We start from the raw sequence: 23,254 nt of genomic DNA on the forward strand, positions 1-23,254 counted from the left end.
TGACTTCATGGAGGCTATTTTAAAAGAACTGTTGCATCTAACAATTTGAGGTCATTGAGCATTTGCATATAATACACACTAAAAGAATACAGGAATGAGACCATACCAAGCAGCCCACAGAAAGAAGCATATGAAGCAACACAATCGTCACAATTGTGGCCAATGCAATGCGCCGGTTATCCTCACGAACAGCTGGCCAAAACGTCATTGCCAAGACAGATCCTGAGATGGCCAGGGCAATCATGACTAGAATCCAACGAACAGCTTTCTGAGGGATAATCCACAGTATCTGAAAGAAAAGAAAAGGGAGGTGGGGAGGGGCTTCTTGGAGGCATTTCAGAGAGGTATTTGTTCATTCCAGGCACATATGTTTATATACCCCCAGCCAATCAGCAGCTGGGCCCCCGCTGCCAGTCTGGTTTTCAGTATAAGCTGGAGAAATGCCACCAGCATGCAGACTGAGGTGGACCCTTTCATAACCAAGGGCTCATGATCCGGCACTCACCCCCAAACCCTGTTCATGCTGAATTTAAATTCAAAGGGGAATGTCAGGAGCACATGAGTGTTAGGCTGGAAATAACAATGCCTGGTGGAACTTTCAACCAAGAACAGAGCATCACCCAGAGTCTGTTCCACAATGTGATACTTACTGCTGTGGGAATATAAATGAAGAGCGAATAGCCATAGACACACACAATCTCCAGAAATGAATAGGAAACGATGTTCATAACTTTGCTGTTTCTCCACACAAGGAAACCCCAGAGGGCGAGAGGAACCAGCCACGCATAGGCATAGATGATGGTAGCTGCTATGGACACTGCGGATGACAGGACACAGTTTTCATCCCCAACAGAGCTTTAACATACTATCAGAGCACTTCTGATACCTAACTGTCCTGATTTTCTAAACATGACAATTTACATCAATGGACTGGGGGAATCACATCTTGCTAGTCTTCATTTCCTGGGCATGGGACCTGACTCATAACAGGCACTTGATAAATGTTTGTGAACTACTGAATCTTCTGTGTCTACCTTTGTGGTGATGACTAGTATTCTCTTATATAGTTTTTACAGTTCATTTGATAACTAACAACTTATATTATTAAACAACTGAGATACTTCAGAGGGACATAATGGTAAGTACACTGAGCATTTCAATCAAATAAAAGCCAACTATCCCCTTGGAAGAACACATCCTCCTCCTTAGCGAAACAAGAGCTGACACTGATTTCTTTAGGAAATTTATTAAAATGCCCTGGGTACAGATTAACTTGTTCTGCATGCTATTTAGAGATCCTTCTGTTCCTGAAATACAGAGTTCCAAATCACTGATAAATTGTTGAACTATTCTCTAGTTTCACTTTCTTCCTTACATAAAAAACTGCCTTGGTGGTGGAAGTGCTAGTTGGCAGCTCCTTGGAACAGGAGCATTCAATATATCACTATACTACTCTCCTCTTCCTCTAGGAGCAGCATGCCCCAGAGGACTTGCCTTCCACTTTCAGAGTAGAGGGTCATAAAACATGGGTAAGCCATGGCATCAGCCTTTCCTACATGAAACTCAGTAGGTAATTCATTTAACACATTCTGGCAAGAACAAAGGCCCCCACAGCAATTGCATCCAGGCTGGTTAAGATGTAGCTCAGTGGTAGGAGCACTTGCCTAGCATGTGTGAGGCCCTGGGCTCAATCCCTAACACGAGAAAAGAAAAAGAAAAAGAAGAGACATGTGATTACCCAAAATGCTTTGAGCCTCCCCAGAGCATTTTTTAACTCTCTCTCTCACACACACACACACACACACACACACACACACACACACACAAATTAGCTTTTTGGTCAGGCACAGTGGCACACACCTGTAATCCTGGTAGTTCAGGAGTTTGAGGAGGATTGTAAGGTCAAAGCCAGCCTCAGCAATTTAGTGAAGCCCTAAGCAACTTAGTGAGACCTTGTCTCCAAATAAAAAATATAAAGGGCTGGGGATGTGCTCTTTACTCTTACAATAGCCCCTAGGTTTAATCACCAGTACCAAAAAAAAAATTAGCTTTTTGTGTTATTAACTAGTATGTAGACATATTACTTCATATAATCTATACATTTTTGAGAAGAAACAGGTTCAGAGAAGCTATGGGGTTGGTCAAGATCACATGATTTTCTTTTTTGTTTTTTTGGTACCAGGGATTGAACTCAGGGGCACTCAACCACTGAGACATATTCCCAACCCTATGTTGTATCTTATTTAGATTCAGGATCTCACTGAGTTGTTCAGCGCCTCACCGTTGCTTTGAACTTAGGATTCTCCTGTCTCAGCCTCCCAAGCCACTGGGATTATAGGCGTGCGCCACACGGCAAGGTCACATGATTAACAAGTTGGTGGAAGAAGCTGGATCTAACCCCACATGTGATTCATATTGTTTATATAAAATGGGAAAATGTTTATTGATAGGGCCTCTATCTTATTAATACTTACATCACATCCCTGAAATTGGGATACCCAGCCAAAGAGGCTAAGAAGAAATGAAGACTCCCACCATGCTTCCAGATCCCCAGGAAGGGTGAGTTACTCTTCTGTCAAAATACCTCCAATAAAGAGATTAACATAAACTACTTACAGCAATATTCACTCACCTATCTTGCTTTATTTAACCACTGAACCACTTGAAGGCAGGATCTGAATCTCATATAGATATCATTTATTGAGTTAAATTCAAACCAAAGATATTTGATAAACAGAGTGAGAACTGAACTCATAATGGAGAAGGAAGGTTACGGGTTTACACACTTTCTCTTCTGCACATGCATGCACAAACACACACACAGAATAAAGGGGAGGAAAAGAAGGAAGGACATATAGATTCTTTCTCACACGTCTCTACATACATACATATGGATATCTATTTAGCAATAGTATTTACTGAATTCATTTTGTACAAATCACTATTCTAATCTATTGACATATATCAACTCTTTACTCTTACAATAGCCCTGTAATGTAAGTATTATCATTTCCATTTTACCAATGAATCTGAGGCCAAGAGAGATGGTTAACTTGTCCCAATAGGCAGAAGCTAGCCAGTGGCAGAGCTAGAAGCTGCAGTGGTCTAATGGGAGTTCTTCTCCAGCTACCCTAGCAGGAGAGCGGACAGGGAGGCCAGGACTTGAGAAGGAAGTACAGGTCAGTCTCCTATAAAGCCAATCTTCCTCAATTTGACATCACCTGCAAGTGTCTGAAAGCTGTTTTCTTTTCTCTTAACTGCCCAATACTGATTCAAGAAAGTAAGTTTTAAAACAAAAATGTCATTTACAAGCCCATCTCTCAGTCACATTCACTTCTGCATTTTCCCTTCCAGGCCTTGGCCATTTTTTGCACACTCCTCGATAACAAATCTGCTATCAGAAGGCCCCAGTTTGGCATAAGAGATCAGCTTCCCCTGTTGCTCTGGGTGCTTCATCATTTGTGGCCACAGCCAATCTCAGCCAGCTGGGCCATCAACCTAAATAACAATAGGTTATCCCAGTCCTCCAACGATACAAATCATGCTAGGATACAGACCTTCGTGCACACTGCCTTACAGTTCTTTTGTACATTGTTTTTAGAATAAATTCCAATTGCAATACAGCTTTCCTAAAAATTATGTGCATTTATAATACTGTGAATGTACTTATACACAGAATTATATATCTTAAAATGTTAAAATTTTGATATATTAAGTTAAATATATGCTTAAAATGGTAAGTTTTATGTTATATGTAATATAACATGCACAGATACAAAAGCACACAATATATAAAGGAGACAAAAAGAAGGAAGGATATATGGATACTCTCTCACACATGTCTCTATATACATATATAGGAACATCTATTTAGCAATAGTATTTATTGAACTCATTTTGTACAAATCACTATTCTAACCTGTTTACAATGTATCAACTCTTTAAATAGTCCTGTAATATATTATCATTTCCATTTTACCAATGAATATGAGGTCAAGAGAAATGATTAACTTGCCCCAAGAAGTTAAATGATTAACTTCTGCCACAAGAGGCAGAAGCTAGTTACATATAACATAAAATTTACCATTTTATGTATGTTTCATATATGTATATATAAAATTTTATATACACATATAAATAGTATAATTTACCATATTTAAAAAAAAGAGAGAGAGAGAGAATATCGATTTATATAGATGGGTGGTAAACCCTGAGACAATAGGAATGTTTAACCCCTAAAACAGAGAATGCAGAGATGGGGCCCACACACTCAGTGGGTAAAAGGACTCACGGTTAGAAACTGACGGTATTCTAAATGAGTCAAGCTATTCACCAACCTTTTCGGAATTCGGGCACATAATGGTATGTCTTCTCTCCCAGATGGATTAAGAAGTTGGAAAGATTCCCACTAATTGCTATGGCAAAGACCAATGTGGCACATATCCAAAAGGGGCCTGCAAAAGCAACCAGAAAATTCAGAAACAGGAAAATAAGCACTGGCCTTTAGATTCTTACAGAATAATTTCTTATCTTCCTCTCTCTTCACAAGCAAGGGAAAATGAATTTTAGATGTAATCAACACTTAATGGGAATTTTTTTCTAAAAAAAGGTCAAAACATTAACTCAGTAATTAGCTACCTTAAAGACTAGAAGGATTATATCTAAAGGCCAAAACACCTTCCACAATTAGGTAAATAAAGACATTGATTTGTGTATAGTTTCTTTTATTGGAGGATCATCAAAAAAATTCATAGACATTTTGTTAAGCCTTCCATCAGAATACAAGAAGCAATGATTACTTCTCTCTTCTACATGTCAGATGTCAATGCCAGAGAGAAAGAAGCCGAATCAGACAGGTCCTTCCATAGCATAAATGAAGAGCCAGAGAAACAGAACACTTTAGACAAATGCTGATCTAATCTATCACATCACTCTGGTCGTGTCAAAGAGGAAGTGTGTATGCACATGTTTAAGCCATCCTTTTTGCTTCTTTTAATGAAAAAGTACTATATTAACAGTTCCATATTGAAGAGATACAAAAGGGAATATAGAGAAAAGCACATTTCCCTCCCTCTCGGCTCCCTCACTCTGCATTTTTAGAGCTCATCACTGTAACTAGTTTCTGGTCAATCCTGCCAGAAATAGTCTACACATATATGCAAATGTAGTGTATGCGTACGTATGTGGTTTTATATAGATGACATACATATATATCCTACTGTGCAATTTTCCATTTTTACCTTAAAATAGCCTAGAAATTCTACCAAAGCAAGTCATATAAATTGGCTTATCCTTTTTAGTGGTTAGAAAACATTCCCCTGAGCGGATGAGGGTGCCTTGCTCTGCACACCCCTTTCACCATTTGCTTGATTTTATGAACACCATCTTTGTCTCTCCCTACCTAGAATACATACTACGTAGAACAGATGTAATTTTTAAATTGAGATTAATACATTTTATGAATTTCATTTTTCAATTTCACTAATATTTTGCTACACTTTTTGGGATAATTTTAGGCACCTTGACAAAATTAAGAAAATTGTTGCAATGGTGAGCAGTGGCACATGCCTACAATCCCAATGGCTCAGGAGGCTCAGGTAGAAGGTATGCAGGTTCAAGGCTACCCTCATCAACATGGGACTTAAATAACTTAAGGAGAGCTTGTCTTAAAATAAAAAGGGCTAGAGATGTGACTCAGTGGTTAAGCACCGTTGAATTCACTCCCTGGTACCAAGAAAAGAAAATACTGTATTGGGGGAGCTAGTGAGCAGAAATCTATAAGTATTTTTCAGAGCCAAGCACTGGCACCTGAGGTTGGGAAAGGAAACACAGGCAGTTGGGAAAGGAAACACAGAGTCACCAGCATTAGCTTTCCTTCCACAAATCTGTTCTAGTCAAAGACTAAATCTCACTGCTATTCTGTCTGCCTACCACCTAAGAGGAAAAAATAAAACAAAACCCACAAAAAGCTTCATTGAATTGACAAAACTATCCGTGTACTGTAGGCAGGCAGAGACCATCCAAGCATAAGAACTCATCTGGCCAAAATATTAATTTATAGTACCATATAACTAGAAAGCAAAGAACTTCAGATCTAAACAGCCATTATTTATTAAGTACCCAGTATCCTCTAGGCCCTGGGGTAGGTGCTAGGGACACAGTGATGCAACAGAGACAGTCACTGCCTCAAACACACTCAGGCACCCTAGGCAGACAATAAAATATCTAACCCAAGAATTTGAGGTGAGTGAAGTCCAGGCTGCCCCTCGGGCACTTAAGGAGGGCAATAAACCTAGAGAAAGTGTTGTCTAACTTGGGATGAAAAAACAGTAGAAGTTTTCAAGTGAATAAGGAAAAGAATAATCAAGGAAGAGGGAACAGCAAGAGCAGAGCAAACAGTTCAAGGCCAAGGAAGTTTGAGGTCAGGTGTAGCCAAAGATTAAAGATGGACAGGCCAGAGGATCTTAGAAGCCCTATTAGTGACTTCAGAATTTAGCTTGAGGGATGTTATGATTTAGACATGAGGTGTCCCCAAACCCTCAGGTATGAGACAATGCAAGAATGTTCAGAGGTGAATGGATTAGATCGTAAGAACTGTAACCTAATCCTCTACTGATACAGGTTAACTGGGTGGTAACTAGGCAGGTGGGATGTGGTAGGAGGAAGTAGATCTCTGGGAGTGTACCTTTGAGGTTTATATTTTGTCCCTGGTGAGCAGAGCTTGTTTCCTCTGCTTCCTGGTTGCCATGTCCTGAACTGCCTCACTTTGGGCCCAGAGCTATGAAGTTGACCAAAGTGCACTGAACCTCTGAAACCGTGAGTCAAAATAACTTTTCTTTCTCAAAGTTGTTCTTGTCAGGTCTTTTTGGTCACAGAGTTATAAAGGAGACTAAAACAAGAGCAAAAGGACGCCTGGTACAGAAATATATTTATATAGCTGCCCCTCAATATCTGTGATGGACTACTTCTTGGACACCTAAGATACCAAAATCCAAGGATGCTCAAGTACTTTATACAATATGACAAAGTGTTTGCATATAATCTATGCACAACCTCCCATATACTTTAAATCATCTCTAGATTATTTATAATACTTAATACAATGTAAATGATATATAAATAGTTGTTATCTGTACTGTTATCTATACATGAAAAAAGTCTACACATATTTAATACAGATGAAACATTTTTCAAATGTTTTTGATCCAAGGTTGACTGAATCTATAGATGTGAGACTTGTGGATATGTAAGGCCACCTGTACTGATTTAAAGACTTGTCCAGCATTCTCTGGAATGTGGTCCTAAGCTGTCCAGTACCATGGCACAGCAGCAGTTGGAGGGAAGGTGTTTTCAAGTGGTCTGGAAGGTAATCAACATTTTCTCACCCACTCTACCTGTCTGGTTAAAGCTCAATAATTCATCCTTCGGTGGGGCTGGGGATGTGGCTCAAGCGGTAGCGCGCTCGCCTGGCATGCGTGCGGCCCGGGTTCGATCCTCAGCACCACATACAAAACAAAGATGTTGTGTCCGCCGAGAACTAAAATAAATAAATATTAAAAAAAAAACTCTCTCTCTCTCTCTCTCTCTCTCTCTCTCTCTCTCTCTCTCTCTCTCTATTTCTCTTTAAAAAAATAAAATAAAATAATTCATCTTTCGGGAGGGATGATGAGCAAGAAAACTGTCTTAGACCTTAGTATTCTTGTCCCCTTAGCTATTAACATTTCTCTTGCCTGTTTGTAATCCTTCAATTAACCCCTTCTGCTTAAGGATAAAACCCAAATTCCTCAGACCTCTATAGAAGGGCCATGATGATTGGTTCAGTAACCTTCCCAGCCACCACTATAGGAAGCCAAGAACCAAACAGTATATCAAGCTCAGGTGGTAGAGTGCTTGCCTCACATGCATAAGGCCCTGGTTTCAATCCCCAGCACCACAAAAAAAAAAAAAATCAAACCACACCCACCCACCCACAGCCTGCCCACTGCTTCACTGCTTCACTTGCCTTTCCCCTTCTCTTTTCCCTTCCCCCTCCCTACTCTATGGGTAGGGGTGGAAGGGAGCCTTAATTTACATTGTATTTACAAATAAATTTTCATTCTATACATTTTTATGTTATGAAATATTTCTAACATAGACAAAACCATAAAGAATAATAAAGCAAATGCCAGAGTATCTATTGTGTCACCTTTAAAAGTCCTTTAAATGGTGTCATACCATTCATATTCTTCTACAACATGCTTTCTTCTCATTTACCATTGTTCTCAGATTTATCCATTCCAATGCTTATAGGTCTCTTTCTAAAAACTACAGAATTCCCTACATGAATATACCACAATCCAGTCTCTTGCTGATAAAATATCTAAATTGTTTTAAAATACTTGCTCTTACAAACCACACTGTTGTAGTGACTGATATTCTTCTATATGGTGTCATACAGGTTTCTCTAAAAAGAAATACCTTTGAGAACTGCTGAGTTGTAGAGTCTGAGCATCTTTAAATTGCTCTAATTTATGTACCAGTGAGACACCCACAGCATTATTCAAAAGTTCCCGTGGCTCCACCTCCTTGACAACACAGTGTCAATGTTTATGAAAACTGACTTGGAGTATGTCACTGCTCTGCTCAAATCCTCCAGCAGCTTCTCACTCAAATAAAAGCTAAAGTTCCCACTGTAACTTATGAGACCTCTACATTGCCTCTCTGACTTCATCTCTTCCTAGGCCCTTGTCCACTCTGGTCCAATTACTCTAGTTTCTTTGCAATTCTTGGAACATACTAGGCAGCTTCCTGCCTCAGGGTCTCTGCACTGACTGATCCTATTGCCTCAAATATTCTTCCCTTAGGTATCTATATAAATCACTCCTGGTTCCTTTAGGTCTTTACTCAAAAGTCACCTTTTAAAATTTTCTAGTCCACCCACCTACATACACATTTCATGTCCTGTCCCTCTACCTTTAAGTTTTTACCTTCTTATTTGTAACTAACAAATCATATATATTTAAAATATGTAGTATTTTTTTACTTATTTTGTTTATTGTTAAACTCAATAAATTATAAACTGCTTAAGGCATGGGGGTTTTAGTTTTAGTCATGCTATATCTTCAGTACCTAACATAATACATCCTCTGTGTTTGTTGAATTGAATGAATGGCTGAAGACAAGCAAACCTATACATGTTTGCTAAAATGATTGGCATAAATGTTTTAGTTACTATTTTGCTGATTAAAGGTGGGGCTGTGTTAGCTTCTCATTACTGACAAATACCTGGGGAAAACAACTTAAAGGAAGAAAAATTTATGTGGGCTCATGGTTGTAAAGGTTTCAGTACACCGTCAGCTGGCTCCCAGGCATAAACACCTTGGAGGAAGGGCCTGACAGAGGAAAGATGCTCAGTCATGGCAGCCAGAAAGAAGAGAGAGAAAGAGGCCAGGGACAAAACACAGTCCCCAAGAGTGTGCCCCCCGGCGACCTACTTCCTCCATGTTCCACTTGCCTGCTATTCCCACCACCTACCAGTTGCCCACTGATGAGATTAGCACCCTCGCCATCCAATCACTTCCCAGAAGCCCACCTCTGAACACTGCTACATAGAGAACTAAGCCTTCAACACATGAGCTCTTGGTGGACATTCCAGATCCAAATGACACCAGGAACTAGGCATCTTTATATGTTTTTATTGACCATTTGGGTTTCCTCTTCTATGAATTGCCCATTTTCCCCCAGTTGCTTGTTTGATTCTTAAAATTTGTGGGAATTCCACATACAGTCTTGTTTCTCATCTTTTGTTCATTTGTATATTGCAAATATTTCTCCTGGTTTGTGGTTTAATTTTTTTTTACAAGTTTTCTCATGACTTATTTTGTTGTATAGAGATGTTCACTTTAAGTTGAAATGCAGGAGATTAATTTATCAGTTTTTGTGGGGGCCACCCCTGAGCCATTACAGCATCTTTACTTAGCCTTCAGCCAAGAAGGTTTTAATCTGGCATTGCACTGTGGCTCCTCCCACTCTGCGTGTTGCATGTGATCACTGCCTTCCCCCTGCTAGGAAGTCTGTTTTCTCATAGCTCCAGACTTGGGAGTAATCCACTGGGCTTGGACAGCCCACCTTCTTATTTGGTGAAGAATGTTCTATGGAAAAGCCTTTGCGCCCCATATAAAAATAAACCAAACGTGGGCTCACACTGTCCCTCTGGAAGCTCACGATAAGGTCAAAGAGCCGTCCTGCCCACTCCCCCCTTTATAAAAAAAAATTTCCATGTCATTTGATCTTTTCAGGGGACAGCCTACTCCACGCAGAAGAACCTCGTTTCCACCACCACCCCTAACCCCTGCCCGGGAGATGGGCGGGAAGTTTTTTCCTTGGACTGCATACTGGCACATCTTCTGTCATCATTTTCCTTCCCCCAACCCATTCCCCAGAGGCCAGTCCTCTCTGCTATAAATACTTAACCTTCACTGATATTTAATCATGTCTTTAAACTCATAAGGCCATTAGCCTTTGGAAAGAAGCAAACTTTAGGTCCAAATCTTGGCTCTGTCACAAAAAGCAGCATAGCACATTTTTTTTTCAATTGATGAAAAATATGAATTATGAGCTATGGTACTGATTTGAAAACTGAGTTCAACCACTTACTAGCCATATGATTTTAGGCAAGTTGATGAGTCTCTGTGTGACTCAATGTCCTTATCTAAAAATATTACCTTCCCTAAGCCTCAATTTTCTCTTTTATAAGATAAGGCTACCTTGGAGCATAAAAAATAAAATAGTGCAAAATGGTACAACAGTGCTTATCTCCATGCCTGGCGTTGTAAGGTGTTCATTTCCTCGTTGAGGCTGGGGACTGTGGCTTTGCTTTTAAATCCTCAGGCACTAGTATGGGGCCTAGCACAAAATATGGGGCTCATATGGAGCTTCTCTATGCCAAGCTGTCTGTCCAGCACTAGAGACCTGGCTTCCTCAGGCACTGAGCCTGCTCCTCCAGAGCTCTCTAGTTGGAAGTGAGAATGAGCAAGATAGCTAGAGACAAGACCCTTGAATGAAAGGCACAGACCAGTACAACAATGGTTTTCACACAGGGCTCCCTGGGGCTTTAGAAATCCCAAGGAGGGCAATGCCAATCAAAATCCCAACAGCATTTCTTGTAGAAATAGTTAAAACAATCATGAAATTCATATGGAATAATAAAAGACCCAGAATAGCAAAAACAATGCTAAGCAGGAAGAGTGAATCAGGCGGTATAGCAATACCAGACTTTAAATTATACTACAGAGCAATAGTAACAAAAACAGCATGGTACTGGTACCAGAACAGGCGGGTGGACCAATGGTACAGAATAGAGGACACAGTAACCAATCCACAAAACTACAACTATCTTATATTTGATAAAGGGGCTAAAAGCATGCAATGGAGGAAGGATAGCATCTTCAACAAATGGAGCTGGGAAAACTGGAAATCCATTTGCATCAAAATGAAACTGAATCCCTTTCTCTCACCATGCACAAAAGTTAACTCAAAATGGATCAAGGAGCTTGATATTAAATCAGAGACACGGCGTCTGATAGAAGAAAAAGTTGGCTATGATCTACATACTGTGGGGTCGGGCTCCAAATTCCTCAATAGGACACCCATAGCGCAAGAGTTAACAAATAGAATCAACAAATGGGACTTACTCAAACTAAAAAGTTTTTTCTCAGCAAAAGAAACAATAAGAGAGATAAACAGGGAGCCTACATCCTGGGAATAAATCTTTACTCCACACACTTCAGATAGAGCCCTAATATCCAGAGTATACAAAGAACTCAAAAAATTAGACAATAAGATAACAAATAACCCAATCAACAAATGGGCCAAGGACCTGAACAGACACTTCTCAGAGGAGGACACACAATCAATCAATAAGTACATGAAAAAATGCTCACCATCGCTAGCAGTCAGAGAAATGCAAATCAAAACCACCCTAAGATACCATCTCACTCCAGTAAGATTGGCAGCCATCATGAAGTCCAACAACAACAAGCGCTGGAGAGGATGCGGGGAAAAGGGTACACTTGTTCATTGTTGGTGGGACTGCAAATTGGTGCAGCCAATTTGGAAAGCAGTATGGAGATTTCTTGGAAAGCTGGGAATGGAACCACCATTTGACCCAGCTATTCCCCTTCTCGGTCTATTCCCTAAAGACCTAATAAGAGCATGCTACAGGGACACTGCTACATCGATGTTCATAGCAGCACAATTCACGATAGCAAGATTGTGGAACCAACCTAGATGCCCTTCAATAGATGAATGGATAAAAAAAAAATGTGGCATTTATACACAATGGAGTATTACTCTGCATTAAAAAATGACAAAATCATAGAATTTGGAGGGAAATGGATGGCATTAGAGCAGATTATGCTAAGTGAAGCTAGCCAATCCTTAAAAAACAAATGCCAAATGACTCCTTTGATATAAGGGGAGTAACCAAGGACATGGTAGGGACGAAGAGCTTGAGAAGAAGATTAACATTAAACAGGGATGAGAGGTGGGAGGGAAAGGGAGTGAGTAGGGAAATCGTATGGAAATGGAAGGTGATCCTCAGGGTTATACAAAATTACATATAAGAGGAAAGGAGGGGTAAGAGAAGAATAATACAAGTGGAAGAAATGATTTACAGTAGAGGGGGTAGAGAGAGAAAAGGGGAGGGGAGGAGAGGGGAGGGGAGGGGAGATAGTAGAGAATAGGATAGAAAGCAGAATACATCAGACACTAGAATGGCAATATGTAAATCAATGGAAGTGTAACTGATGTGATACAGTAATCTGTATTCGGGGTAAAATTGGGAGTTCATAACCCACTGGAATCAAACTGTGACATATGATATATTAAGAACTATGTAATGTTTTGAACGATCAACAATAAAAAAAAAAAAAAAGAAATCCCAAGGAGGAACTTCTAGAAATTTCTGGAAATGTCATAGGGAGCACAGGCTGAGAGAAGAGAGCCTTCCAACCTCCACAAGAGCAGTTTTTGGTTTTAGATACTGGATATTCCCACAACTTGATGAAAAGAGTCTAGAATGTAAGATCACCAGTTTACTACAATACGGGTTTTATGTAATAAACTTGGTTCCAGTTCTACTTCATTAGATCAACAACTCCTAGCTGTAGTTTCTTCAAGTTACATAGAGATAATAGCACTTAACGTACAATCTTGTAAGAATTAGAGTGTGTGCAATGCTTGTCACACGGTAGATTCCCATGAATTCCTTTGCCTATTATAATGAACATACATAATTACTTTACTGTTTCTTGTTTAGGACTTGAGCATATATATTAATAAACTTCTTTGAACACCAGCTTCGTCATTGAAAAAGTGGGGATACTATACAAGATGTGATTGCAAGATTGAAATACGACCAAGCACACAAGGTCTCTGGTCTAGCCCCTACCACACAAATCGATCAGAGCTGTTGGCTTCCTTCATCCCTCAAACACAGAAGTCCACTATGCTTGAACCCTCTCCTCAGGTTGTGTGGACCTCAGAGTTTTTCTCAGACAGCAAGGGGGTCAGGGATGACAGCTGTTCCCTGACTCATTCCTGTTTCTCACTTTCCGTGCTGGTGACCAAATCCCAAAGGGAGCCAGCTCATCTGAAAGCAGAGCGAGAACTCAGCACATTAATGAAAAGTATGAGAATACCTTCTCCACACTCTCCCCAATGTCACCAAATACAAATAGTAGAATCAACAGTCTCCTCTTAGACAAAGTGACTTCATTTGTCTCAGGACTATAATGTCATCTGAAGAGCATAGTTCTGAAAGGACATAATCCTGGCATTAATATGACACATAATTGCATTTCTCCCTAAATTCTTTGCGGGGGTTATTACTGAATCTCAGAAGAATCAATCAAAACATTGTACACCCCAAAACAGTGCAAGTCTCCAACTTTCTTTTTTTTTTTTTAATATTTATTTATTTTTTTTTAGTATTCGGCGGACATAACACCTTTGTTTGTATGTGGTACTGAGGATCGAACCCGGGCCGCACGCATGCAAGGCCAGCGAGCTACCGCTTGAGCCACATCTCCAGCCCCAAGTCTCCAACTTTCTAGATGACCCACACCTTTGCCCAATTTAACTGGAATGTGGTAAAGAATCAAAATAGCACTACAGGGCTGTGGTTGTGGCTCAGTGGCAGAGTGCTTGCCTAGCATGTGTGAAGCACTGGGTTCAATCCTTAGCGCCACACAAAAATAAATAAATAAAATAAAAGTATTGGATCCATCTACAACCAAAAAAAAAAATTTTTTTTTAAATGGCACTACACATACCATAGAGATCTGGATTGCTGCGGATATATAACCTCACGAAGTTTTTTCCAGGTATTGGCAAAAGAGACCCTTTTATTCTGTCAAAGACCTGGAAAACAACACAGCAGTAATTCTACTTAAGATTTTTTTTTTGTTAGAATTTTAATAAATTCAACAACTACAAAACTAAAACTCAGTTATTTGGATTTTTATGATAGTATTTTCACATGCTAGTAACACTTTATTTTTCTAAGACCACTTCCAGTACAGAAAGGCTTTTGCCTGATTTGACTGTTTAATCACAAAAGAAACAAATCTCCATTACATAAAAGTAAGGGTAAACTGTTTACAAACCTGGTAAGTGTCCACATCAAAGAATGTTTGATAGTATTCAAATGTCCAGAAGGGAGAGCTTTTCTTCTGTCCAGCAAGTAGCTGTCAGAGGTAAAGTGAAACGCAATGAAGACAGAAGCAATTCCCTAGTTGCAGCTGTGCAGAGGGAGAGGGCCCTGACCCAGTAAGAAACCAAAATGCAGGAAAATACCAGGCTCTTCAGCAGTCAGTGAATGAGGCCCACAACAGCCAATGCCCCACTCCCGGCCCCACAGAGAAACAAGCATCAATTTTGAAATCTCGCCTAAAGTTCTCAAATCTGGCCCCTCCACTGGGGGAACTTTGGTGAAGCACTAGACCCCTCTCCAGCTTGCTTCCCTTGTATAAAAAGTATAGCTAATAATGGGCTGGGGCTGGGGCTCAGTGGAAGAGCATTTGCCTCAAGAGGCACTGGGTTCAACTCTCAATTCGCATATAAATATGAATAAAATAAAAGTCCATCAACAACTAAAAAAGTATATTTAAAAAAAAAAGGTACAGCTAATAAGATCTACCTTGTAGATTTTTATATACAATAACACACACACACACACACACACACACACACACACACACACACACAGAACAGTCAGTATAAATGTCTTCTCCGCCATCCATCTTTCAAGATCCTTACTACTGCCATGCACAGTGGCACATGCCTATAATCCCACTGACTCAGAAAACTGAGGCAGGAGGTTCACGAGTTCGAGGCCAGCCTTGGCAAACCAGTAAGGTCCTAAGCAACATAGTGCTTGTATTAAAATAGAAAAATAATAAGGGCTGGGATGTAGCTCAATGGTAAAATGCCCCAGATTCAATCCCTAGGACTGAGGAAGAAAAAAAAAAGGTTCTTACTACTATTACCACCTGATTTCTCAAAAATCTGACATACTGATTCACTCTGAAATACTAAACATATTAATGCTTTGACAAAAACAAAAATTCCAGTTTAGAGGAGGCCCATAAGGAGGGCCACACCTGTCCTCCAGCACTGTTCTCCAGGGGCAGATGGAGTCACAAGACTAGGAATCAGGTATCCTCTGGTATCTACAGAGGACTCACATGGCAGAGGTGTAGGTGGACCAGGGAGAGCCATTTTTCATAAGCTAGGCAAGGAATCCACCACTGTCACAAAAATATTGGTAAACTCCTCTCAATTCACAGACAAAATTAATATAATGGGTAAATATTTTTCTAATTTTAAGACTTTTTTTTTAACCCAAACCACATTTCTTCCTAATTGTTGATGCCTGCTGTTACTCAATGTGATGTTAATTTTATGTGTCAATTTGTCTATGCCTTGATGCCCAAATATTGGTTAAACATTCTTCTGGATGTTTCTGTAAGGGTATTTTTGAATGAAATTTACATTTAAATTGATTTGACTTCAGAAGGCCTGACTAAAACAAAAGGCTAACCCAACCCTACCACCCATCCCAGCCCTGCCCCAGCAAAAGGGAATTCCCCTGCAGCTGGCCTCTGAACTGCAACTCCTTCCCACAACTCTAGCCTCCTTAGTTTTGGATTCACCAGGCCTCCACAATCACATAAGCCAATTCCTTAAAATAATCTCTCTACATACACATCCTATTGGTCTCTTTCTCTAGGGAATCCTAACAACTCAGCTGTACTCGTAGCCATTCCTTGTGTGAGGGAGCCGACCACTTTAAGCCCTAACACACTCTGCCTCTGGTACAGTCTAGCAACTAGACACCATCTCTGACTTAGACTGCCTTAGTTTAAGGATCCAAGTATTCCCTACTACTTGTGTGTCTGCGCAAGTTACTTAAACTTTGTTTCAAGTTTCTCATTTGTAAAATGAAGATAAAAATAGCCCTTGGTTAACAGGTCATTAGGAAGACTAAATGAGATGATGCAAACTTTAAACGGAGGCTGGCATCCACTAAACCCTAAATAAATATTAGGTATTGTGATGATATGATGACAAGGCCCAACAGATTATTTTCTCATATTCCAGATGAGGAAATCCAGGCTTAAGGAAGTTACAGTACCCTTCCTAAGACCATATAACTATTGGTAGGATCTGAACTCAGGCTCTTAAGTTTTCATTGCTATATTTGGTATATATTAGCATTCAATTTAGCATAAAATTCAGTACTTATTTTGATACTTCATGGAGTTCCAGAAAGAGCATCTGGTACCCACAAGCCACACAATCTTAATAATAAGAACCCTATGAGCACATTGCTATAAGTACACCTCTGAAGCAGTCCAATCATGATTCAGTCTATAACATACTGAAATAAATACTACTTGCCTGAAACATGCCAACTACATGCATGGAAATATATCTTTGTGATTAAAAACAGCCACTAGGTTGATTTACCTCCAATTAGATGGAGATCTCGAGGTCTCCCTTCACCTCAACTCCCTCACCAAACCTTCCCAGCATGCCCTACTAAGCCCAACCTTTACAGAGCTGTGTCCAACTCTAGTTCAGAAGTCACCACTTCTAATCTAGACCACTTTAACTGTCTCCTACCTGGTCTTCTGGCTTCTAGTCCGACTTTCTCCAATTCATTCCCCACATGGCCACCATATCTTACATATCTTTAAACACATCTAGTCATATTGCTTACAATCGTTTGGTAGCTCCCAGCTGTTTTCAGAATACACTTTGTTCTGGCTGTGTGGAGTCCTGGCCTATCTATGTAGCCTCATCTCCTGCCTTGATCTCTGTGTTGCTCCTGATGCAGTGAAAATAGGACATTCCCATCTGCACTATGTTCACATCTCTGTGATGTCACTTTGCCCACCTCCTTCCCCTGGCCACCTCCTCTTCCTTCATCTGATGGTGCAAGAGCCATTGCCTCTAAGAATTCTTCCCTAATCCACTCTCTTTGCTTTCGAGGCCCAGGTTCCCGCTACCAGTGCTTCCTATGGATGGTAATGGTCTACTTACCTGTCTGTTTCCCCCACCAGGGCAGAGGCTACCTGTCATTTACCTTTGCATCGCCAGTACCTAGCACAGTACATGGCACACAGTAGATGAGACTAAATAGAAGAACAAGCTTTAAAAACATTAAAAGGAAAAAAATTCAGAGGAAGTTCAAACCTCAGTTTTGTCAGAGTCATCATTTCCCAGTAATTCATCATCCTCTTCTCTCCCTGAGCCTCTTGGAGGGCCTAGTTGATGCTTCGGGGTTTCATCAGGATCCTCAATGCTTATTGTGGTAGCATCTGTGTTTGCTACTAGAGCAGTGGCTGCATCACCAAATTCTGAAATCAAGCAGAGCAGAAAGGCCTCTGAGAACTTACCCACACTAGGAATGCTATGCTTTTCATTCAAAGACAAGTAGTTACAATTCAGCTTTGCTACAGACCCTGTCTGAGAAAACAGCAACAAACTTTGAAGAAAATCTCACCTAGAAATCAATCTAACATGGAAAAATGATGAGGAGGAGAATTTGGAGTCAGGCTTGGAGTTTAGTCCTGGCTCAGATGCTGACTAATTATATGAGCCTAAGTAAAATAACCTCTAAAACCCTCAGTGTTCAGTAAAGCGAATAACATTTATTCTAAATAATAATTATTCTAGAGAATTTGGAGAGAGTTAGGAATATTACCCAAGCAAAGTCCTTAGCAAGGTGCTTAGCTCACTCTAACCTTTCTTCTTTGATTCAAGTTCAAAAATCTTTAGCAAGTATTTTCCCCAATAAGTCCTATGAAATCACTACAGAAAATATGAGGACAAAAAAGAAAGTAGAAATAATAGAATAAAAATGACTCAGACCCATCATCACATAAAGGCAAACACTGTTAACACTCTCGTACAGTTCTTCACCTAGCAAGATTCATGCTTCATTCCCAACATTCACCTCATACAGGAAGTACACCGAATCCTGATTGAGATGGGTTCAGGCCATGATAAACTACTCTGCATCTGCTTTGTCTACTGATTATGTACATTTATTTCACTATAAAAATCTATGAAATACAGAAGGAATGTCTATGTAGAGAAAACCTTTGGGGTGATAGCCTGAGGATAACCACCTACCAGTACAATAACTAGGTCCCCATTTTTAAATCTCTTGAGCCATATTGCTAACTACTTTCCAAAAGAACCTTACCTATTTATGATCATCAATAGTAATTGAGCATCCTAACATACTTCTTTCTTTTTTTCTTTTTTCTTTTTTTTTTTTTTTTGTGTGTGTGTGTGTTTGGTACTGGGGATGGAACCCAGTGCTCTACCACTGAGCTGTATATCCAGCCCCTAACATACTTTATTTCATTGTGCTTAAATAAAATTCAGAGCAGCTCTGAACTTTGAAGGCCTAAGAAAGATACCAGGAAGGCACCATCTTAACACCAAGGGCACGGCACAGCTCCTAGCATTAGGACAGGGCTCTTGGATACTGAATTCTCATTGCCCCTGAGCATATGAATAGTTTCATGCAAAAAACCAAAGGGAGCTAGCATGTAACAATCACTCCAGTTTCGGCTGCCAACATCTGGATTATTGAAAGAACATGAGGCTCTGGAATGATGGCCTATTGTTTCAGTTAAGACTCTAACACTCCATGGACCCAATAACTCGGAATCTGTTTCCTCACCTATAAAATATAAACAATATCTACTTCATAGAGAGGTTGTGAGGATGACAGGAGGTTATAGCTACCAATCATTGCTGGACAGGGCACCAACATTTAAAAAGATGGTCACAATTGTCAGAGGATCAGCCTAAGGAAGATAGACTTAAGTCACATATTAGGAAAGCAGCAGTTTACCAGAGGGAAGGGCATGCCAGAAAAAGGAAGCGAGTGCTGCTGTAGAAGCACAGAGGCCAAAGAGGCTCCGTGGAAGATGAGAACTCATCTAGCTGATGGGCTCCAAAGGCTTGCTGGAGGCAGCTCTTGTGCAAAGGAAAGGGGATGAGCAAGACCCAAGGAAAGACAGAAAGTGTGTGCCATGTTAGAGGGACAGGAGATGACAGTTTGATTGCAGCATACATAGGGTGTGTGTACCTCTAATATAATTTTTCCCACATTCTGCTCTGTGATACCTGCTCCTGTGCACCTTAGCTCCTGAGGGCAAGATGGGTGGGTCTGACTTCTGCCATCGGTGTTTTTGGCTCCTAGGTCTGGCATATCCTAAGCCGTATCTTGCTTCTGTTCCTTTCCTAGCACAATGTCTTCTACCTGAAGACTCCTAATCTCCACTTTGTTCTCTAACACTACCATTCATCCTAAGGGATGTCATCCTTCTATGACTCCCATGACACCCTGTGTTCTTTTCTGAAAACCAAAGTCCTTAACAATAAAACTCTGAGTGGTCTCCTGCTTCTTCTCAAGCTCACCTTACGCCACCCTCTCCCCCACACCTGCTACCCTATCTGTGATCTGGAACACAGACCTTCTTCCAATCCTGTGGGAAAAGGTTAAACACGCTTCCTCCCTCCTCGGGAACTTTGTACATACTGTTCACCATGATCCTTCTTGCACTGTATTTCTAGATAGTGTCGCAGCGGGAGGCCTCTCTAATGAAGCAAGATCTGAACAGAGCAAGGGAGCAAGCCAGGTGGCTATCTGAAAGAATGTTTCAAACAGAAAGATGGCACAAAAGCCCTAAGCAGTGACTGTTCTAAGTGTGTAAGAGGAACAATGACAAGGTCCATCTGGCAGAGTAAGAAAAGACAAGAGCAGCAGGAGACAAAATCAGAGGCTGGATCATGGGGGGTCTCCTGAGTCACAGAACAGGCTCTGTATCTCACTCCTAGTGAATTGGGAGTTACTGAAAGGTTCTGAAAAGATGACATGATCAGACTTAGTTTTGAAAGGACTACTAAGGTTATGGTTCACTGGCAGAGTGCTCACCTAGCATGAGCAAGGCCCTGGGTTTGACCGCTAGCACTGCAGGGAGAGGAAAAAAGGACTATTCTGGCTGCAAAAATTAGACCGTAGAGGGGAAACCAGAAGGTAGGTAAGGGCTCTAATTCAGACAAAAGGTAATGGTGACCTTGAATGGTGGGAGTAGTGGTGGAGGTGGCAAGAAGTGGTCAGACACTAGATGTATTATAGAGATGACAGTATTTGCCAAAGAAATGGATTTTTTTCCAAATTTTTATTGGTGCATTATAATTGTACACAATGGTGAGATTTGGGGGTGCATATGTATATTCATGTATACAATACAACAATATAATTTGGCCACTATCATTCCCTAATATTTCCCCTTTCCCTTCCTTTCTCCCATGCCCTGGTCCCTTTACTGATTTCCCTTGGATTTTCAAGAGACCTCCAAACCCTGCTTTCTTTTCCTTTTTTCTCACTATCTTCCTCATATGAGAGAAAACATATGAAACTTGACTTTCTGAGTTTGGCTTATTTTGCTTTATGGCTGAATAAAACTTCATACCACAAAGAAGTATATTTCTCTTTTAAACACCCTATTTCTTCCTCAGATAGTAGAGTCTGTGATGCCAGACTGCCTGGGTTCAAATCCTGGCTTTCTAGTTTACTTTGAGAACTTCAGATAAATTACTTGATTTTTCTGTGCCTCAGTTTCCCCACTGGAAAAATAGGAAGAATAATATAACTATTTTATAGTTGCAAAATTAAATTTAATGTAGGGGATTAAGCAAGTCAGCATTTTAAGGCATTTAGAACAGTATCTGGCATCCAAGTGCTATATAAGTGTTTATAAAACACTAAGCAACCACTATACCAAATTTACAATACCTGTTGCCAATCCAAAGGGTCATTTGGAAAAAAAGGAACACCTAGTGTGGTCAAACAGGAAAAACTTGGGTGTGGAAAAGTCTCCTACCAAGATGTTTGAAATAATACTTTTTAATCTACAACCCAGTATAGCAATGAAAATTCATAGCTGTGAGTACAGAAATAGTGATCATAAAGATAAAGCAGGTCACCAACAGCTGTACCTTCAAACTGCAAGTCATCCACAGCTGCCATTCAGCCCGTGGGTCTTCTCCCAACTATGTGGAAGAAAATTTACAGAGGTCTAAAAGGAAAAAAAAAAAGTACACTTAATAGAATAACAAAACATCTAAACAAAACACAGTTCAGCATTAGAAACAGTACTGCTTTTCCTTGCCTCCTTTTTCAATGGGGTTGAATAGGTTTATATAGACACTAAGTATAGGTATTACTAAAACTTATTGAAACTAATGCTGGGGGTCCAAAAATTCCATCCAATCTCAGTCACTGTGTGAATGTTTCGGGGACTAGGTGCAGCCTGGAGATGAAAGGATGAGGAAGGGGAGGCTGAGATTTCAGAGGGGTGATGGGGAACAAGGGCAGTTCAGCCTAGCCAGTGGTTAAGGGCACAGGCTCTGGGGTCAGACAGACCTGGGTTTGATTTCCGATTCTGTTGCTTCTCTGCTGTGTGTACACTCTTCGGGGCCTCAGCTTCCTCATCTGTAAAATGGGTTCATAATGATGCCCACGCACACAGTGTGGGGGCCATTAGGTGAGTCAGTGCGTATAAGGCGCTTAGCGCAGAACCTGCAATTAGTAGGCGCTGGAGTGTTGGCGACCCTGCAGCCAGGGACAAGGCGAAGCAGAGACAGGTTTAGGGAGAGAGCGGCGCGGCCGCGGCAGGCAGGAGATGCCGGGACCCCTCGGCCCCGAACTGGCCTCGCAGACAGGGCCGCCTCACCTCGCGGGTCTCGGCGCCCAGCGGTCCCGAGAAGGATCGGGCCTGAGACGCTCCGCGCGGGTTTCGGTCCAGCTGAGTTGCCGGAAGCCGGAGATCCGGAGGGAGGGACTTCTTCGCCTCCTCCGGGCAGAGCCCCGCCCTCTTAAAGAGGCAGCAGCACCCGGAAGATACTCCCAAGACCTCAGCCGGCTGGTGCGCAGAGTCGAGTCTCTCTCCAGTCGCTCCCGAGGGTGAACCTTAAAAGAGACAGGAGCAACCGGGGCGAGGCGGCGGAGGGGTGGTTGAATGGGTCCACCTGCGCTCAGCTCGCTGCTGGGGGAGGGAGAATTCTCAAGAGTTCGGAGTTTTCCTACAGTTCCTTTATACCTCTTTCCTTATGTCAATACAAAATGGGGCAATAAAAGATGATTGCGAAAAGAAAAAGTAGGTCACCCACGTCACCATTCCCTGGTTTCTTTCGCCATAAAAATTTAACCAGTGAGGGAGTGATGAGTCAAGTACATTCCAAGTTTCTGAATGAGTGATCGAGGGTAGGATGACCCTGTTCGGGTGAACACACTCAGAAAGTGGGGGTTTGTGCCTTCTCTCGCGCCTAAGTCCCTTAGGGGACGAGATTCTCAGAGAGGACAGGTAGGGTTGGGCCTCACTGACCAGTGTACCTCCAGGCACACGGAGGCCACCTCGAATAAGGCAGGGCCAGCACTGAGTAATCCTAATGAGAAACGTTTTGCCCTGCCTCCTGCCTCTGTCTGGTTACCACCTACACAGCCCTCAGACTTGGAGGACCACTTCCTTCTCCTAGGGAAGGCCGCCTTCGCCTCCCTGGACTTCATTTGCTCTTTTGCTTCCGTAATGACCTGGGTTTACCTCTACCACAGCAATGTTCACCCGGATCGTTACTGTTTGCCAATCTTTGTAAGCCTGTGAGCACTTTGAGGACAAGGACCAGA

General features: G+C 41.2%; 1 protein-coding gene across 5 annotated transcripts in view; it reads right to left on the reverse strand.

Moving 5' to 3' along the window:
- Yipf1 (Yip1 domain family member 1) overlaps positions 1 to 22,389 on the reverse strand; it is a 37,505-nt gene extending 15,116 nt beyond the window's left edge. For 2 of the 5 annotated variants that reach the window (XM_077791428.1, XM_026382574.2), the window contains exons 1-8: positions 21,995 to 22,389; positions 21,568 to 21,647; positions 17,740 to 17,903; positions 14,646 to 14,726; positions 14,313 to 14,400; positions 4,338 to 4,454; positions 651 to 817; positions 107 to 289 (exon numbers count right to left, since the gene is read on the reverse strand). In XM_077791428.1, the coding sequence (XP_077647554.1) occupies positions 107 to 289; positions 651 to 817; positions 4,338 to 4,454; positions 14,313 to 14,400; positions 14,646 to 14,726; positions 17,740 to 17,903; positions 21,568 to 21,598 (831 nt within the window). In that variant the 5' untranslated portion in view covers positions 21,599 to 21,647; positions 21,995 to 22,389. The remainder of the gene's footprint in view (positions 1 to 106; positions 290 to 650; positions 818 to 4,337; positions 4,455 to 14,312; positions 14,401 to 14,645; positions 14,727 to 17,739; positions 17,904 to 21,567; positions 21,648 to 21,994) is intronic. The other 3 variants (XM_026382566.2, XM_026382572.2, XM_026382576.2) reach the window with 3 other exon arrangements.
- Positions 22,390 to 23,254: the final 865 nt, after the last annotated feature.

This window comes from Urocitellus parryii, chromosome 11, assembly GCF_045843805.1.
Source record: "Urocitellus parryii isolate mUroPar1 chromosome 11, mUroPar1.hap1, whole genome shotgun sequence".
NCBI classification, from domain to species: Eukaryota; Metazoa; Chordata; class Mammalia; order Rodentia; family Sciuridae; genus Urocitellus; species Urocitellus parryii.